This window comes from Ambystoma mexicanum, chromosome 9 (assembly GCF_040938575.1).
Source record: "Ambystoma mexicanum isolate Mex_15411 chromosome 9, UKY_AmexF1_1, whole genome shotgun sequence".
NCBI lineage: Eukaryota > Metazoa > Chordata > Amphibia > Caudata > Ambystomatidae > Ambystoma > Ambystoma mexicanum.
The window spans coordinates 174,803,887-174,824,481 of record NC_090931.1 but is presented as its reverse complement, the minus strand read 5'-3'; the positions used below and the strand labels follow the sequence as shown (position 1 = coordinate 174,824,481).

General features: G+C 48.5%; 1 protein-coding gene across 1 annotated transcript; it reads right to left on the bottom strand.

The window, feature by feature from the left end:
- Positions 1 to 2,752: 2,752 nt before the first annotated feature.
- LOC138487810 (histone H2A) lies at positions 2,753 to 3,403 on the bottom strand. Its single transcript, XM_069614383.1, has one exon. It carries the CDS (start codon positions 3,340 to 3,342, stop codon positions 2,905 to 2,907), a length of 438 nt encoding a protein of 145 aa, XP_069470484.1. The 5' UTR covers positions 3,343 to 3,403; the 3' UTR covers positions 2,753 to 2,904.
- Positions 3,404 to 20,595: the final 17,192 nt, after the last annotated feature.

The window sequence follows — 20,595 nt, the reverse complement described above, 5'->3', positions numbered from 1 at the left end:
TGGGGCTCTAGGGCTTTTGTTTACTAGAGCTGGCTGGCTTTTCCTTCATTAGTGCCGCAAAAGCCAGCACAGGCGGGCAGCCATTTCACAAAATGGATGCGCCCATGTGCTTGCTTTTTCAATTTTTTGAGCTTGAATTGCTCGAAATTTTACATAGGGACTTCGAAAAAAAAAACGCCAATCGTTTTTTTTTATGTTGCCTATCTATTTTAGAAAAATTTTTGGGCGAACCATTCCTTTAATAGACACTCAACCTAAAGATGTGAACTTTTAACACATGGGGCTACGGAAAGGGTGACATTGAGAGGGACACAAGACAAGATCTCTGCAACCTGGTGTGGAATACAGCTCCCACAAGACCTAGCCAGCATGATAAATGGCGAGGGATCGCTGGAGTGCAAAACAGAGACAGCCACAGGTTGCAGTCCTAAGAGCATTTAGGAAAAAACTGTAAACGTCGGCTTCATGAGTATCCGAGAAACTACCATATCGTGGAAGAATTCCAGTTGCTTTTTTTTTTACTAGCCCATTAAATAGCAGAACATGCATTTTTCCCCCCCAAACTTAATGCTGGTTGTGCTCAAAGAAAACCAGGCCAATATATACCAGCAGTACCAGAGCAAAGCAAGTGTACTGCCTGCTATCCAGGCTTTGACCTTGCGCAGTAACTTCTGCTCCATGTGACATTGGTGCAGGGTGGCCAGATTTGAAAGTAACAATGGGATAGGGCAACTAACATAAAAGCACCAACTCTTGAAAGTGGCCGTCAAGACACTACACTTCAGTAACGTTTGGAGAAGGGGGTTTAATGGGACTGTTCAAATCATATTGTAATTAATGTATCACAAACCAACACTATTAGGTTGTCAAATGCAGCATTTTTTCTGTGCGAGACGGGAGTACTTTCTTACCTGTAACCCCATTTCTCCAGTGGTTGGTATGGTTCAAGGAGTCACATGCTGGGAATATTCCGTTGTCAGGCTGGGACCCGGAATATCCACAGCATGTGAACCCATGAAAGAACCAATGCTGGAGAATGTGCATTGCTGCCTGCCAACTATGAAGAGCTACTACAAAAAAACAGGACCACATGCAGTTTCCAATGGAAACAATCTTGAAAAAGAGGGACAGAGCTACACATTCTGGGACAGTGCTGGCAAAACCGTGATGTCTCGTCACCTTACATCAGTGCCACAGCTCTGCTCATTCTTGGAGCTCAGGCATGTTCCATGTCTCTACCGTACTTTCACGTTCCCCAACAGTAAACAACCACTCACGAACCTTTTCAGGTTTTCTTTTCCATCTACCTAGCTGTCGCCTGGCCCCGAGTGCAGAACTCGGGTTAAATGAGAGGAACGTAAGCATCAATCACTTTTCTCAGGGTCCTGCCCGCAAACAAGACCAGGAGGGTCAATCTACTGCCAAGTTTCTGCTCAGACGCCAGCGGCGCCGTGTCACCACACGTCGCTAGTTACGCATCGGCTGCATCCCACTCAAGTGGGTCGCAATCATGTTTAGACCCCTATCCCGCGGATGGAGACATTTGCTTTGCAAATCAGGAGCCAGGCAAGTTGGGATCATGGTACGGTCTACCGTATTAGGATACCAAGTGAATAGTAAGAGTGGAAAATACGTACAGGAATTGTTCATGTGGATGGTAATTGAAGAAACATTTTTAAGAGCTGGTCAGTTATGACAATACCAACAATGGAGGGCTACCCCCCTCCCGTCTATTCACAAACCTAATCAAAATACTTGATATTTGGGGTGGATTTCGAGTTATTTGCTGTTGGCGGAACCTTATTTTAGATGGGGGCTGTGTGTCCAATAACATTGCTTGCGATTTATGGAAGTTTCTTTTCTGTGTTAAGATCAATTGCAACAATAAAACTCATAAATCTCGAGTGCCACTCAACCCTTTGCGTCTCCCCCTCCCAATTCCACTTGTCCACTATCCCTCACGTACAGAACAGTAGCAGCATTCGAGACTTAATTTAACACTTTCATAAAGTTAGATGTCGAAAGGCAACAAGACCTCGAATTTGATCCAGGAATACACGTAATGCGGGTAAGGTTAGGCACATACCTGTAAAGCAGTCGTGGATAAGTAGATACTACGCACCGACAAGCAATCGGGGTCTCCTGCCATAATGGCATATGCAGCAAACAAGGGCGGATTTCATAGGGTGGTAGCCTCAAAATAAAAAGCACGTGGTAACGTATTTATAAAACTAAAAAAAAAATGCATTTAACGTGTTCAAGGGAGCGAGGCGTGCAAAGTATGAGCAAGTTCCGAGGTGCATTCAAACTGGCGTACCGAACAAATCGAAAAAGCACCGCGGCATACAGGACAAGAGGCCCACACCTGGTACTGGCGGGGGGGGGGGAAGGGGCACGATGAGAAGGCAGCTACCCGTGGCAGCAAGAGCGACCGAGTTGTTGTGAACTTTCGTTACCCCTCGATGGGGTGGAAAAGTTAAAAGCGAATGAAATGGCACTGCCCGGGGAGCGATTGTCGTGGTTCGAGTACAAAGGCAGGGAACAGGGGTGGAAACGCTAAGAATTTACAAATGGCGGTGGGGACAATGAAGCCAGGACTAGTATAACACGTGCAAAATACAGGATATCGAAAGATTTACACGGCAAAGCACAGAAACCAGAACATACAGATGCAAATTATTAATTTGAAAGTAGTCAACGGTAACGCAAGCGCATAATCATGAACAGGCCACACAGACAATCCACCACACAATTCTTTGTGAAGTCTTTTAATATTCCCGCGCCCCCCATTAAAGCAGCAGCTCAGCTCTTTCGTGATGATTTGGGTGGCCCTTAAAAGGGCCTTTGGGTTTGGTCTCGGCTCGCTGTTGTGAAGGGCCGGTGAAGTGAGGGCCCGGGGCCCCCTCAGTACTCCTGGCTCTGCTGGGAGCTCTTCTTGCCTTTGCTCTTGCCCCCGGAGGGCGCGGCCGGCGCAGCCGCAGTCTTCTTGGGCAGCAGCACGGCCTGGATGTTGGGGAGCACACCGCCCTGCGCGATGGTGACGCCGCCCAGCAGCTTGTTCAGCTCTTCGTCGTTGCGCACCGCCAGCTGGAGGTGGCGCGGGATGATGCGGGTCTTCTTGTTGTCGCGCGCCGCGTTACCGGCCAGCTCCAGAATCTCGGCCGTCAGGTACTCGAGGACTGCGGCCAAGTAGACCGGGGCGCCGGCGCCCACACGCTCAGCATAGTTACCCTTGCGGAGCAGCCGGTGCACCCGTCCCACGGGGAACTGGAGGCCGGCACGGGAGGAGCGAGTCTTGGCCTTGGCGCGCGCCTTGCCGCTGGTCTTCCCTCGTCCGGACATCGTAGACAGGCGTTCAGTTTACACGGCGAATTCTGTTCGAAAAAGAATGGCTCAAAACCGTTGGTGGGCCGGTATTTATACAAATCCATCAAAACTGCTGACCAATCAGCTCACTAGCTTTACAGGCGGGAACAGAAAACCGCACCTCCCCTCTTCCGGGGCTCAATTAGCATCACAAGGAAGTCCCTTTACAAGCCAATCGGCAGGTGCCTTTTCCACGTGGGTGGAGACGAAAGGAAGCAAGGCGCAAGTAGTTGGTCCAGCCGTATTACGATTGGTTGTTCGACCGAAGCCTCTAGAAAGAATTGGCTGCTAGCCAATCAGGAACGAGCGCGCGAACAGTTTGAAATATTAGTAATTTGAACAATCCGGCGAGAGCCGCCAATTTTAGTGCACAGATTTGTCTTTATTCGAGTGGGCTGGTTTAAGTGTTTGTTTTTAAGAATATTCGGATGTAAATACGTTGAAAAAAACCATATGCACACAAATTAAGTATTCGTAAAATGTCCTACTCGCTCCTAGTGTGTTAAGAAAGTTGTCCCGAAAATGTCACTCCTTTTACCCCGCGCTGCAGTGCGCAAGCGGGCGGTGAGGGGTTCATTCGCAGTATAATCTGGCACATCTACAAAACACATTTTTAAACGCTGAAGTGTTGTTGATTTAGTGTGGCAGGTAGCAAACAGGAACTTGTGCCGAAGGGTCATAAAAGTCAGGAAAAATGGCCGTACGTGAAGTACAATACCTAAACACTGGGTTGGGAGTTGAAGAAAAGGGATGGGAGGGGGATCGAAGTGGGATAATAGGTGGGGGTTGGCAACATATGGGCGAAGCAGCTATACAAGCATTGGGAGAAAACATGAGGCACGGTAGGGGACAATAAAAAGGCGGGACGTGCCATATTTTCCGTGAGCTTAAACTCCCAATCTTTAAAAAAATGTTCTCATCGAAAAATATGCATTGTAGGTTAACTGGGGGTGGGAGCAGCAGATAGGAAAAGAAAGGCAAGCAATTGAGGGGTCACGGCTCCCAAATGAAGACTATAAGATAAAGAAATGGGTGGCAAAAAAGAGGCAATCGTAAGGATGATGGATGCGCGGGTGAGTGGGGGCAGCGAGGGAGCTAAAATCACAGAAATGCGAGCACGAAAACGAGGGAAAGGAAATGTGCACAAGAAAGGGCGGGGGCGGGCAGAATTAAGTTTGGACTACCAAAGGAAGGCGAGGGCTGCTGAACGCGGGGAAATCCCAGAAGAAGGTGGGGGTGGTGAAAGGGAGGGAAACTCAACGGGGGCAAACCTGAAGGCCTGGGGGTATGTGAAAGAGAGGCAAACAGAAAGAAAGGATCGGGACAGAAGAGAAACAACAGAACACCTAAAGAAAAGGGGGGGGTGGGGTGTGAGAAAGAGAGGCAAACAGAAAGAAAGGATCGGGGAAGAAGAGAAAAAACAAAACCTAAAGAAAATGGTGATCACCGGTGAAAGAGGGGAATTGTGGGAGACGGCGAGGGACACAATGGAGGTGGGCTAAGGTCCGTCAGTGATATTGTATAACAATATGCAGCAGGCATTGCAGGCTAGCGGGATGGCTTTTCTAATGCTGGGTGCAGCAAACATGGTGTCCCTTTGTGTAACGCAAGGATGCGACGGTAAAGGCAGATGTTACGAAATCCCCTTTATCTAGCAGCCGACGTTCAACCACATATTATCTGTTGTGCAACACACTAGAGCAACCTTTCTGGGATCAGCTTGCACTCTCTCCCGCCAAAAACACAATTATCTCTTTTCACCGGCCTGCATGCACACCGACAAGAAACACACACCGGTGCAGGCTATCGGCATGACAGCATGCGGCCTGTTGTTGTGGAGGACGAGGATTCAGCAGTCCAATATCACCATGTCTAACACGAGAAAGCAGCAGTTTTGCGAGATCTGCTACAGTCCTGGGTAATCCGTGTGTAACACACTGGGCGCTGCAGTCCTGTATGATGATCAGTTTCGTAACACACACAGCGCTTTAAATGGAAACGAAACCGCTCTCACGCTGGAGACCAGCCGAGGTCCATGAACCCCATTTCAATTAATCGCACACGGCGTGTCCTTACGTCACCGCCGGGTTTTCCTAGTTCCCCAATTCATTACCTTAAATGTGATTCTGTCAACCTACCATCTCTCAAGGACGCTCATCAATCACAGACTGATTTTGACATGTTTTACACTAGTATTGTTATATATCAAATATGGCAGGCTTTGTGAACTCCCAATTTTTGTAGGCAGTGCTCAATGTGGCTACATTATTTGCTTAGGATCACATGCTTTTGTTAAGCATAGTATCTAGGATTCTTTCACACATATGTCACAGCACCAAGCCTGTTGCCTCGGAACGGCCCAGCTACTCTCACCACCTACCACCCCTCAAACTTCAGGGCCATTTGCATCCGAACGGGCCGCCCATCGGATGGAACTACTCTGCCGAAGACCGGCAAATATGTCATCTCTTACCAGTCCCGAACCACCTGCCGCCCTCTATACACCCACCCCACCAAAAGTATTCCCCCCCCCCACCAGACCAACTCTGTCCATCCAAGTACACTGTCCGGCCCAGTCTACCCTTTCCCCGCCACCACCATCCTACCGGCCACACTGACCAGCCCTGTCAACCCCGGTCACCCGGAAAAATACTGCCCCCACCGCACCCACTACTCCCCACAAAGTCACTGGCCTGCTTTTCAATGTTCGCTCTGTGGCCAAAAACAGACACAGTATTTATAGTCTCCTAACCTCTGAGAATCCCAATCTCATCTTCATCACAGAAACCTGGTTTTCAGACAACCTCAAAACAATCGCTCACAAAGCATTCTCACTGACTACTCACTCATCACCCACAACAGACCCTCAAGAGGAGGCAGATTAGCCATCCTCCACAAATCGCACATCTCTATCACCTCAACCAAAACACAACCTAGCACAGCTAACTGCGATTCCTTTCTAGTCCAACTCTCTCCCCAGCCTACTCTCTCACACGGTTTCCTACTAGTCTACAGGCCCCCTGGATACGACAGACATTTCGCCAACGGCCTATGCTACTCACTAGCGGCCACATTAGTTAACCACCCTGCACTCACACTACTGGAGGACTTCAATATCTGGTCCGACATGCCCAATATCTGGTTTGTTGTGCCCAACAACTCCATGACTCTGCCCCTGGTCGACAGCCTAGAGGCACTCAACTTCACCCAGTATTTCACAGGACCCATGCACACTGCTGGCCACACCCTTGATGCCATTTTCAGCTTCTCCGACTTCATCTCTACGTCCACCCCTAAACCCCTCATCTGGACTGACCACTCTGCCATTCCTTTCTCTCTCCTCACACCGCCACCACCCCCAAAGCATCCTCTACATCTCAGTTCAAGTGCTGGATCAAGGTCAAGGTAATAACGAACCTGGCCAAAGCACTGTTACACACCCTCCACCCACTCCCGGCCACAGATGGATCATTGCTCATAGAGCTCTTCGACTCCTGACTAAATGACTCACTTCTTCCCCTAACGCTTCCAAGTCTGCTCCCTTCCGCAACGGTCCTACCCCCAAATGGTTCACGCCCCACCTGAAGACTCTCAAAAACCATAACCGCTCCAGTGAGCGCAATTGGCGAGCCCTGAGAATCCCGCAAAGCAATCAGTATTCGACCACCATTACCAAAATTATAAATCAGAGATTGGAAAGGCCAAAAACACCTATTATAATAAAAGGGTCCTGAGCTACCGTAGCAGCAGAAAAGAACTCCACAGGATAATCACAGAATTCCTAAACCTTTCCTGCACTGCAACCCTGACTGCCTCCTCACAAACACTCTGCAATTCCCTCTCTGAACATTTCCACAAAACAGCCCTACAGAGGACGGCCACCCTCAACGCCAAACTCTGCAGCCAACCAATTCCTCGCCCAACCGCGAGATCCCTTCGTTCTGCTCTTTTAACCTTGTCTCGAGCGAGGAGTTTGTCAAGCTTCTACCCAACAGCCGACCCTCCGGCTCTCCTCTCGAACCTTGCCCTGCCTCTCTCCTCAAAGAAATCTTCTTCACCTCCACTTGTGGAGGAGAACTGGCGAGGTCCATTCTTAACGGCTCCCTCACCTCCGCCAACTTCCCAGAATCATTCAAAACCACACATGTCACACATCTTCTTAAAAAAGCATCCCTCAACCCTCTCCTACCAATCAACTACAGCCCCATTTCCAACAACCGATTCCTAGCAACGCTCATCGACCGCACTGCGCACCCACAGCTCAATGGTTTTGTGGAATCAAACAATCTCCTAGACCCTGTGATATCAAGTTTCTGTCCGCGCCACGTAAAAGAAACTACACTGATTTCTATCTGGGATGACCCCAAAGTCACAGCAGACTCAGAAGGATGCGCAGCACTTGTTCTTGACCTCTCTGCAATGTTTGACACAATTAACCACATGATCCTCCTTGAAAGACTGCTCTCCCTAGGAATATGAGATTCAGCGCTCCACTGAATTTCCTCATTCCTCACTAATAGACAGCAAATCACCCATCTCCCCCCTTTCTTCTCCACCACACGCCCAGCGAACAGTGTAGTACCATAAGGTGCATGCCTCTCACCCTTCTCTTCAACCTTTACATGAACCCCCTGCCCAGGATCTTCCATTCACACAACCTCACCTGCTATAACTATGCAGATGATACACAAATCACCTTGAGAATTCCTAAATCAATCTCCGCCCCTCGCCCTGACCTAGCAGCATGTCTCACTGACATTGACTGCTGGATGACGACAAGCCATCTCCTTCTGAACCTGGGGAAAACGGAGATCATGGTATGCAGCAAAACTGCTCTATTCCCCCAACCGACTCCCTGGCCACGCTTACTCTTTCTAATGCTAGAACAGCAGAGGGGTGTATCATAAAAAAGAGTTCCCTCAAGTTGAGGAGGCCTGAGTTTTGGTGAACTCTGGCTGACCCAGAGAGTTTGTCTCACTGTTCCATTCGGTTGACTTGAGATCTGATCAACGCCCCCATCTGATTGGTGTTGTGAGTATCAGAAATAGAATCCTTAGAAGATTGTGTCAATGGAGTCCTCGTATGCGTTGGCACAGATCGTGCAGATGGTTCCCGATCTATGGACAGACCTGACCACAGCACATGAGGCGCTACGCCAACGCTGTGACACACTTCAGTCTATGGTAACCACACCTGCTCTGCGGGGAGCTGACTCTGCGGGGGCTCCCGCCTCTGGTTCAGGGTTCCCTGCTCCCCGACAAGAACCTGCACTTGTAGTACTGTCCACTCAGTTTCCACTGGCTCCTCTGGAACGCTTTATGGGTGATTCTAAACCGTTATGGACATTCATTAATCAATGCAAGTTCCATTTCCTCTGCCACCCAGCTTCTTTCCCTACCTCTACCACAAAAGCGGCTTTTGTTTTATCCCATCTGGGTGGTACAGCTGCTGCCTGGGCTAATCCACTGTTGGAGTCGAATAGTCATGTCCTATACAACTGTGATGCCTTAATCACCGCGATGAGCAGAGTGTTTGACACTCGTTATACCACTCAGGCCACAGATTTGGAGCTTCTAAATCACAGACAAGGTAATTCCTCACTCCTTACATACCTGGCTCGTTTCAATCAATTGGCTGCAGAGACTGATTGGCCTGAGGAGAAGAAGTCTGCTGTTTTCTATCAGGGTCTCTCCAAAGAGCTGAAAGATACCCTGTCTACAGTGCCTGTTGTCCCCACTGCTTTCGTAGAACTACTTGATTTGGCATTACAAATCAACGCTCGCAGGGCTGAGGGACGGGGAGAAAATAAACAGGTCCTGGACCCGGTACTCTCTGAGTCTACGGTTCCTCAAGTACCTGCTCCCGAACCCATGCAGATCAGTGTTATCCGGAGTACTTTAAATCCAGCTCAAATGGAGTATCGCAGGTCCCATAACCTCTGCATGTATTATGGTTCCTCAGACCACCTTCTACCGGAGTGCAACAATAAACCCAAGAGAAAGGTGGGAAATGCCAAATCCCGACAGTAGACAGAGGCCCTGCGTCGGGAAGTCCTGTATTGGACTCACCCATTAACGGTCAAGCAAAGTTGTTCCACCTCACTGTAACATTCACGATGGCATCTGGAGTCCCTTCCTCTGCCATGGCTTTCATTGATTCAGGAGCCACCTGTAATTACATCGACTAGCAATTCACCTGCTCTTCGGGAATTCCTTTGGTGTCTAAGGCTCAACCTGAGACGGTCAATGCAGTGGATGGATCTGCTCTCGTCTCGGGTCTGGTGACCCATCAAACTGTACCCCTTCTCATGTGTACAACTGAGGGTCATTCTGAGGAAATACGTTTTGATATCGTCAAAGCCCCAGCCTACAAGGTTATTTTAGGAATACCTTGGCTCCAGTATCACAATGCTGCGATCAACTGGGCTTTGCATGTGATTTAATTCCTTTCAGCTCTGTGCAACAGTCAATGTATGCTGGCACATGGCATCACACTGGGGAGTCCTTGCCAAGCACTAGTTACAACATATTCTCTTATTGGGGCTGTTTCGAGTGCCTCAACGATCAACGTACCTTCCAAATACAGTGAATACTTGGATGTGATCGACAAGGGAATGGCAGAAGTGCTGCCTCCTCATCGGATATACGATTGTCCCATAGTCTTAATACCAGGGGCAAAAATTCCATCAGGAAGGGTGTACTCTTTGACATTAAAGGAGGAAACGATAATAAAGGAGTACATTGACAAGGTGCTGGCTATGGGGTTCATACATCCTTGTAAATACCTGGCTGTCTCCCCACTCTTTTTTGTTCTTAAGAAGGAAGGTGACCATAGGCCGTGAATAGACTACTAGTTACGTGGTAACTGTAAAGAATCAATACCCTCTTCCTTTGATCTCGGTGCTCCTCGACCAGTTGGGTTCTTCTCAGGTTTTCACCAAACTAGATCTTCTTGGTGCATACAACCTTGTACGTATACGAGAGGGAGATGAATGGAAGACCGCTTTCAAAACACGGTTCGGTCTCTACGAGTATCTGGTGATTCCCTTTGGGCTGTGCAACGCCCCAGCCACCTTTCAGGTGTTCATGAATGACTTATTCCATGATATTATAGATCAATATGTCGTGGTCTATTTGGATGACATTTTTATCTACTCCCCTACGTTAACGGAACACATTCATCATGTCTGTTCTGTCTTGCAGCGCCTTCGAGAAAACCATCTGTTCGTAAAAGCTGAGAAGTGCGTTTTCCATGTAACTGAGGTGGAATTCCTCAGTTATGATCTTACCAATCATGGTATCTGGATGAGTTCTGCTAAGGAGAAAGCCGTCATAGAATGGCCTGTACCCAAAACAGTGAAAGCACTGCAATCGTTTCTGGGATTCGCAAACTTTTACAGGCATTTCATTCATGCTTTCTCCTCCATTGCTGCTCCCCTCATAACACTAACCAGCACAAAGGTACCCTATGTTTGGTCCCCAGAGGCCCAAGGTGCCTTTGACCTATTGAAGGCAGCCTTCTCGTCGGCACCTGTTCTACTGCATCCAGACCCGGAATTGCTGTTCTTTGTTGAGGCCGAGGCCTCTGGTTTTGCAGTAGGTGCCATTCTTTCACACATTTGTCCTCAATCCGGGAAGATACATCCTATCGCATACTACTCAAGGAAACTGACGGTAAATGAAAAAAAATTATACCATTACCGAGCGTGAACTGTTGGCCATTAGATATGCATTGGCCGAATGGAGGCACCATTTGTTGGGTGCTCGGCCTGCCATCAGCACCCACGCTGGCCAAACTCTTTCTTACCAACGTCTTCAGACAATTCGGCTTGCCATCCATCATAGTCTCAGATCGAGGGACTAAGTTAAGCTCCCGTTTCTTGGAAGGCTCTCACGTCTTCCCTCTTCATAGACAACAGGTATTCATCTTCCTATCATCCTCAAACTGCTGGACAAACAGAGAGGGCTAATTCTACTCTGGAGCAATATCTGAGATGTTTATGTATCCAGTTCCAGCAATCGTGGCTTTCAGCCTTGTTCCAGGTGGAATTTGCATACAACAGCTCGATGCATTTTGCTACGGGTGTTTTCTCCTTTCTTTACCCTATACAGACTTCATCCAGGGTCTCTGCCATTGGATCTTACATTGTCGTTAGACAACCGCGTTGCGCTTACCTGCGCGCGCAACTTGGATCAGTTGCATCAGGATGTCAGGTCCCATCTTCTACGTGCGCAAGTGCGAGCAAAGAAATACGCTGATGCGCACCGTAGCCCGGCTCCAATATACCGAGCCATCATGAAGGTGTGGTTATCATCACGTCACCTGAGAATTCCCGGCAAGAAGTAATTGTTGCCTCGATTTGTGGCTCCATACAAGATAGTGTCCCTGGTGAACCCGGTGGCAGTAAGGCTCTCTTTGCCTGTGTCTTGACAGGTACACCCGGTGTTCCACGTCTCTCTGATCAAGCCATGCCCATGGCCACTCGACTGCCCTTGCACCCTACACACAGCCTGGTGGATGGCGAGGAAGAATACGAGGTGTCTCGTATTTTGGAATGCAAATTGTCTCAGGGTACTCTCTACTACCTTGTTGATTGGAAGGGATTTGGCCCTGAGGACCGGACTTGGGAGCCTTTGACTCATATTCATTCTCCGTATCTCTTATGGGCTTTTCACGTGTCCAAGGGGTTTCCGACATCTTTGGGGGCGGATGCTGTTTTCTTGGTTTCCGTCTAGGTTCAGACTCCATACGCCTTGACGCAAACAATACCAGGTATTAGGAAGATCATACAGGTCCTTGTTTGCATGGTTTTGTTCCAACCTTGCATTAACCTGCGTCCTGTGCTTTTCTTGCAGCCTTGGTTTGGCGGTGCGTGCGTTCCCCGCTCCCCGCTCTTTTGTTTGATCGACACCTCTACCTGTCTAATGCTAGAACAGCCGAGGGGTGTATCATAATGAAGAGTTCCCTCAAGTTGAGGAATTGGGAGTTTTGGTGAACTCTGGCTGACGAGTGGTGACCCAGAGAGTTACTCTCCCTGTTCCATTCGGTTGACTCGAGATCTGATCACTGCCCCCAGCTGATTGGTGTGGTGAGTAACACTGTGTTGAGTGGGGATTCCAAAGTATTTTCTCTAGCAAGCAGTACTATTCAACTGTTACGCTCACCTGGTCTCTGCAGGGATGTTGGGGCACAGTTGTAGCTCTCCCTGGACTTGGCTCCCCTGGATCAGACCTCTTCCCCTGCTTCTGTAGTGTGGGCTGCTCTGGTTGCTGGCACTGCCCCTGAGAGAATACGAGAGGCAGTGAGCATGCGTTTACCCATATAGTCTCACCCGTTTTCTTATGAGGATGAGCTCTCTGTCCTGCTTCTCAACTGCAAGGGTGCCTTTGATGGATCTAGTTGCTTCACTGGTCCATGTGCGTGGCAGCCCAGACCGGCTGTGGCTGAACCACTTTGAAGGTAAGTGTTCTTAACAATGATTATTGTCCGTATCCTTTCGCAATGTCTTTTTTCCATGATTATTGTCCGTAACCCTTGTAATGTCTTTCCTCTCCCCAAAAGGTGTGAAGAAGGCCACGTGGAGTTGCAGTGTTTGGAGCGAGTCCAAATGGGTGCCAGAGAGATTTACGAGGTTCCCAAATAGAAGGTAAATTGGGGTTCCAAGGTCGAGCGCAAGGATTATGTGTTGCGCGACCAAGCGTATATTTATGTAGTCTCTAACCTTGAGTGTCCTTTTCTCTTGCAGGGATGGCCTGGTGGCGTCAGACAAGAGGCGGCTATCCGAAGACCTGCCAGCGATTACTGGATGGATGGATCCGTGAGGATGCTGGGCGAGAAGAAGAACTCCTGCGTAGTTAGACGCCCGGAACAGGTGAGGATGCGCCTCGACTCCGATGACCATGGGAATCAGGTAAGATGTGCTGCAGGCGATGGAATTGCTGGAGTCAAGTAAGCTGCGCTTCGAGCGATGGTATTGCTGGAAGCAGGTAAGGTGCGCGCTGTAGATGAGGTGCGGTATTAAGGTAAACTACGCTTCAAGCGATGGTGTGGCTGGAGTCAGGTAAGGTGCGCGCTGAAGATGTTGTACTGGAATCGGATGAGATGCGCGCTGAAGATGATGAACTGGAATCAGGTAAGAGCGCTTAAGGCAGAAGCAGACTAACGCAAAGCACTTGCATGCGGGTGGGGCAGGCTTAAATAGCCTGGTCCCAGCCACGCCCCTTTGGCTCCCCCTGTGGCCCCACCTTGCCACTCCCAGAGACTGCTGCATGTGCACCCCAATGTTTCCCTATGGCCACGCCCGGCCTGGATGCACGTGGGGAGCCTGCTGGGGAGGAAGTAACACGTGCCCCAGACACAAACTGTGCAGAGCACACTTTCTCATGAGCCTGGTGCCAAAGGCACCAGGACTGGGTCCATTTGGACCCATTAGATGATAAAGATAGTGGCCCTTGCCATGTGACCATGACAGCACTCCCCCTCAAGGCCACTCTCAGGGGCGTCCTTCTCCCTGGTCGCGGTTTGGCAGGATTGTCATGATGGAATTGTCTGATTAGTCGTGGCACATGGACGAATTCAACAGGTTCCCATGTGCGTTCTTGGGGTCCATAACCCTCCCAGTCGATCAAGTAGTATAGGTTTGATCGCACTATCTTGGAATCCAGGATGCCTTTCACTTCATACTCCGTTTCTCCTTCTATGATATCAGGCTCAGGTGGTGTTTTAATCTGAGTATCTGGTTTCATTGGTTTCAGGAGAGAAACATGGAACACCGGATGGCTCCGCATATTGGCTGGTAAATCCAATTTCATGGCAGCAGGGTTAATGATGACTTAGGTACCTGGCACAGAAGGCTCGAGGTCCCTTCAATGGAATATTCTTCGATGCCAACCATACTTTATCTCCGACTTGGTAGTGCGGGGCCTCCCTCCTATTTCTGTCTGCAAACGTTTTCTGTTGTTCCTTGGCTCTGATCAGATTTTCGGTTGCTTCTTTAAGGGTTTGAGTAATGGTCTTATGTAATGAGGTAATTGCCGGCATTTCCAGTTCGTCAAGTGGATCAAAGGAGGACGTTCGAGGATGCCGACCGTGCATTGTGTAGAATGGGGTTTGTCCGGTGCTAGTGTGCATAGAGTTATTGTAGGCAAATTCGGTTAACCAGAGAATGCTTTTCCAGGATCCTTCAGTTTGCTGCAACATACACCTCAGGTATTGCTCCAGAGTCTAATTGGTCCTTTCAGTTTGACCATCAGTTTGAGGATGGTGACTCGTGGATAATCGAGGATCAATTTGGGCTATTTTACAACACCTCCTCCAGAAAGCTGAGACCAATTGAGTTCCACAATCTGAAATCAGTACAGATGGAAAACCATGTAACTTGACAATTTGCTCCAAAAAACAAAGTGGCCAGAGCAGAGGCAGTGGGAAGCCCCTTTAACGAAATAAAATGTGCCATCTTTGAAAATAAGTCTACTATGACCAGGATTGTGTGAAACCCATCGCAGGGTGGCAGATCGGTAATAAAGTCCATAGACAGCGTATGCCATGGTGCTGGTGGTACAGTTAATGGACGAAGCAACCCTGCAGGACTTAACTTCTGGGATTTGTGTTGCACGCAATCACCGCAAGTCGCAATAAATTGGGCTCTGTCTTTTCTCCAGGTTGGCCACCAATAGTTCTTTTGAATTTTGGTCAGAGTCTTAGCAATCCCAGGATGTCCTTCCACTAATGACTCGTGGTAGTTTGCTATTATTTTGTTTTGCATTTCCTTGTCCTGAATACATAGTCTTATTTAAAAATAGGGTAAGTTATCTTTGATGGAGTACTGGTCTCCCTTAACCAACCACTCCTGTTGGGATATTTGGTCCATCCGAGATTGGAGCTCAGTCTTCAAGTCTTCCCAGCAGGCGGTTGCAGCAATCTGATTTTGAATCCGTTCTTCGGGAATACTGGCCACTGGCTCAGATTGTGTAAAAGCTTCTTTGTCCTCACTCATGCGTAACAGAGCATCTGCTTTTCCATTACGCACTCCTGGTCTGTAAGTAATGACGAAATCATAATCGGCAAAGAAGAGAGCCCAGCGAAGCTGGCGCGAAGATTGGGCCTTAGCAGTTTTCAAGTATTGCAGATTACGGTGATCTGTGATAACTGTGACCGTGTGTCTTGCCCCTAGAAGGTAGTGTCTCCAGGTTTTGAAGGCTCCTTTGATTGCTAGTAGTGCCTTGTCAGTGATTGCATAGTTCATTTCCGGCGCAGAAAACGTACAGGACCAAAATGCTATGGGATGTAACTGCCCTGTGTCGGGGTCCTTTTGTGATAATACTGCTCCCATGGCCATGCTGGAGGCATCTGTTTCAACCATATAAGGCAGATCAGGTTGGGGATGCCGAAGAACAGGTGCTGAGGTGAAGGCCCGTTTTAATTCCTGGAAGGTGGTTTCTGCTTCGGGGGACCAGAAGAACTTTTTATTCTTTCTCACTAAAGAGGTGATTGGATGGACTATATGTGAAAACCTTGGGATAAACCATCTATAAAAATTGCCAAATCCGAGCACAATTTGCACTCCTTTGGTAGTTGTTGGGGATGGCCACTTATGGATGGCATCCACTTTGCGTGTGTCCATGTGAACTCCTCGTGGGGTAAGCATGAAGCCCAAAAATTCACCTTCTGTGACATGGAAGAAGCATTTTTCCAATTTAGCAAACAGCCGATGCTGACAAAGCTTTTCCAGAAATGCCCTTACATGGCCAACATGATCTTCGTTGGACGTTGAGTAGATAAGAATGTCGTCGATGTAAACGAGGACACAGACATCCAACAATTCATGAAGCACATCGTTCATAAAGAATTGGAATGCCGCTGGTGCATTACATAACCCAAAGGGCATGACCTGATACTCGAAAAGCCCATATTTGGGTCGGAATGCTGTCTTGCACTCGTCTCCCCTTTTAACTCCCACAAGGTGATAGGCTCCTCCTAGATCCAGTTTTGTGCATATTTGAGCATTCTTCACCTGATCAAGCAGCTCTGGGATGAGTGGCAGAGGATATATGTTCTTAACTGTGATTTGGTTCAGTGCTCTATAATTTATACAAGTTCTGAAGTCGCCCTCCTTCTTGGGTACGAAAAAGAGAGCCGAGGAGGCAGGAGACTTAGATGGGCGGATGAATCAGTTAGCTAGGTACTGATCTAGGTAAGTCTTCAGATGCTGATTTTCTTGCTCAGTTAGAGCGTAAATTTGACTGCAGGGAATTTGTGCTGCGGGGACCAGATCGATCTGGCAGTTGTAAGGTCTATGTGGAGACAGGGTGTTTGCTTGCTCCTTTTGAAACACACCCAGATAATGCAGATATTCAGGGGGAAGGGAACCAGAGAGTCCCAGGATAGGTTTTGTGTTGAGTTTCAGGCTCTTCACGCCTTTGGCGTAGCAACTTTTGGCGCATTCTTGAGGAAAGGTCAGTACTCGTGTTCGCCTGTCAATCCTGGGGTTATGGGCTTCTAGCCACGGCATTCCTAAGATCATCTGGAACTGGGGATCCCCGATAAGATCGAAAGAAATGTTTTCCCGATGACCATCCTGACACATCAGCATGACTTTGTCAGTATGTTGCGTCACTGGGCCGGATGACAGCTGAGAACCATCCACTGCTGTGATGTTTTCCGATTGTAGCTTTTGCTAGAGGGGAAGACCTATTCGTGCAGCCAGATCTTGATCGATATAATTTCCCACCACTTCACTATCAATATATGCTTCCAAGGCATGTACCTTTGATGGTTGTTGGTGGTGGACCAAGAGTACTGGGATGACCAGGTGTGAGATCTGTACAGCTTTCTTCATTTCGCTTGACAAGTGGACCCCTATGCTTGTCGAGTGATGGAGTTTTCCGGGTTTTGGTATTTCTCTTTGTTGCCATTGTCCGTTGCCCCAACTATTTTCTTGTTTTATCAGGTATTTCCCGGAGGAAATGTCCTGCTTTTCCACAGTATAAACAGAGTTGTTGTTGTCTCCTTTTTTCTCTCTCCACCTTGGAGATAGGGGCCCGTAATCCCCCAATCTGCATGGGCTCGGTTGGCTCATGGGCTTTGACTTGGTTGCCCCGAGGTCGCATATAGACTGTCCTCCCTTCAGTTTTTGTGCGGTCCATTTTTCGGTCCTGCAACCTATGGTCCAGTTGTACTGTCAGGTTGATGTACTCCGCACAACACTAAGGAGGGTTGACCACTTGGGCTAGCACATACTTTAATTCACCACGCAATCCCCGATAAAATAGTGCGGTCCTCTTCTCTTCTGACCAATTTGTCTGTGCTGCGAGATGATTAAAGGTGGCAATATATGTCAGCCGGTTATGGTTTCCCTGTCTGAGGGACAATAGTTTGTTATCCAGGGCTTGTCCTTGGGTGTGCCTAGCAAACATTTTTTCCAATTCCCGTTGGAATTCTCCAAAGTTTCGGAGTAGTGGATCATCCTGATTTACTAATGGTATGGACCAGTCTGCTGCGCTGCCTCCCAATATGAAAGTACAAAGGCGACTCTTGCGCTATCGTTAGGGAAGGCCCCAGGACGGCACAAAAAGTGAAGGCGACATTGGTTCATGAATATGGCATACTTGTTAGGATCGCCGGGAAAATGTTCGGGCGGGGCCAGTGGCACTGCCCCTGGGAGCACCACTTGAACTGATGGTGATGGCTGAGGCATAGTAGTTGGTGCAATTCCGGGTAATGGAACCTCCCCTGCGTGTGTCGGAAGCATCTGTCTTGCCAGATCATCCGTTCGTTCTCGGGCTACAATAAGGTCTCTTCTTAAGGCATTGGTCTCTTGTCTGGAGGCATGTACTTCAGCCTGCAGTTCCCGCAGCAATTGGGCCAACTGGTTAGTTTCCGAGGTGTCCATAATGCCCAGGCAGAGATTCAGAGAGTCTTCGCTTTCTGTTACGCTCACCTGTACTCTGCGGGGACGTTGGGGCACGGTTGTAGCCCTTCCTGGACTTGGCTCCCCTGGATCGGACTTCTTCCCCTGCTTCTTTAGTGTGGGCTGCTCTGGTTGCTGGCACTGCCCCTGAGAGAATACGAGAGGCAGTGAGAATGCTGTGGTTGGATTGTAATTTCCCTTGAACCCTTCGTTCCAGAATGAGGTGAGCATGCGTTTACCCATATAGTCTCACCTGTTTTCTTTTGAGGATGTGCTCTCCTTCCTGCTTCTCAACTGCAGGGGCGCTTTTGATGGACCTAGTTGCTTCAATGGTCCGCGTGCGTGGCAGCCCAGACCGGCTGTGGCTGAACCACTTTGAAGGTAAGTGTTCTTAACAATGATTATTGTCCGTATCCTTTTGCAATGTCTTTTTTCCGTGATTATCGTCCGTAACCTTTGTAATGTCTTTCCTCTCCCCAATAGGTGTGGAGAAGGCCACACAGAGTCGTAATGTTTGGAGTGAGTCCAAATGGGTGCCAGAGGGGTTTACGAGGTTCCCAAATAGAAGGTAAATTGTGGTTTCAAGGCCGAGCGCAAGGATTATGCGTTGCACGACCAAGCGTAAGATATTTATGTAGTCTCTAAGCTTGAGTGTCCTTTTGTCTTGCAGGGATGGCCTGGCGGCGTCAGACGGGAGGGCCAATGCTTAATGTGTGCCGGTGTTAGCAGTGCCCAGGGGATGAAGGCATTCATCAAAGAAAATTAACACGTAAGGGTTAACTTTCTTTCATGAATGCGATTGTTCGCTGAGGTCATGCTAAGAATGCCCCAGCTACCCGCCAGCGTGGCGCCAGCCAGGAGGGAGCCGTGCTCACCCGCCCGTGCGTTGCCATGGTTACTCGCAAGGAGAACCCTCGGCCTCGCTTCGCTTTCTTGGAAGCCCTTTCCATTGGGAATGATTCTCGAGTCCTGTGGCGACATTTCTTCTCCGTGTCTCTGTCTCAAAACAAACGCCCCACATGGAACAGACACCGCTGCAGAAGAAAGTCTACTGTTTGGGGAGGTGGGTGAATTTCTTTGCCGACTATTTGTAAGCACTATTAAACATGCACCATTTTACGTCGCCTTTCATTAAACATATCACCCGCTACTAGGAATTACTGCACTGTAGCGGTAAACTACGGCATAATCTATGAATTCGTGCACATATTGCAGCATGCAAACCTTGAGCGACGTCATTTATCACAAAATATTGGAGAATTCTATAGCTCACTACAATGTACTGCTGCGTGCTGGGGACTTTATTGTGGTATAAGGTAGACTATTTTTATAATGATCTGCTATCCCCCCCCGCCCAACTCTCGTGTGTGTGAGGTGCCCTGGCTGCAGCCCTTATTCACCCGGGGTCATCACAATTGTTACACTAACCCTTGGATGGTCTAACATGGGTACAATTTGGATCGATGCAGGATGCTCCCAACGGCTAATGATCGATAATGAGAACTGTAGCAGTGGGGAGAGTGTCTTTCCACCTGGCTCCGCCCAGGTAAATGGGGTCCGCCCACCATTACATGGCATCCGATCCCCAAGTGGACCAGCATTTGTGTCTTTCGCTAAGCTGGTCCTTTTCTTCTAATTGTAAATTGCAGAAAGGGAACCCATTACATTTGTACTTAAGTGCAAAAAAAGGTTCCCTCTTTGGAATGTATCATTTGCACTACGATGTGAAAAAAAAGTGCAAAGAGTATAAATGCCACAATCAAAACCAAATTCTGGCGGTAATGCAGGAAGATGTGTACGGCGAAAGGGATGGGGGCTGGCATAAGCGGTAGTTTCATTCGATGCCCCGGCTCTGCCATGCAAATCAATGAAAACCTGGCGGACAGTGGTAAAAAGCATGTGTAAAGGGTTTTATGCATGGTTTTTTGCATGATGTGTCTGTTGCGCCAGAAAGGAAATGAGCCCAAAGGTGTAATGTGACCTGCCCCAGGCAGTCACCAACATATCCCGGAATGCGTTCGTGGACTGATACTTTGGGTACAATCCAGTTCTCTGGTTTGCTATTTGGCACTTTAGTAGCACTACTTAGTTATTGCCAGCTTAATTCCAGGAGTTCTACAGTGATAACAACCGTGAAAAGTGAGATCTGTTTTAGTTCACTGCCAGCATGCGGAGATAGGTGGTTCTCAGTTAATTATCTGTGAAGAAATGTTTCTCCGAGGCCCAGCCCACTTCCTGCCTGCCTGGAGTAGTTTTGGCACAGGATTGTAGGACAGAATGTGCTTTTAAGACTTGGCAAAAGCTTTCAGCATCAAGGGAAC

Bases quoted from the DNA above. Each gene is read 5' to 3' on its own strand.
- LOC138487810 (XM_069614383.1), bottom strand. From the start codon at position 3,342: ATGTCCGGACGAGGGAAGACCAGCGGCAAGGCGCGCGCCAAGGCCAAG.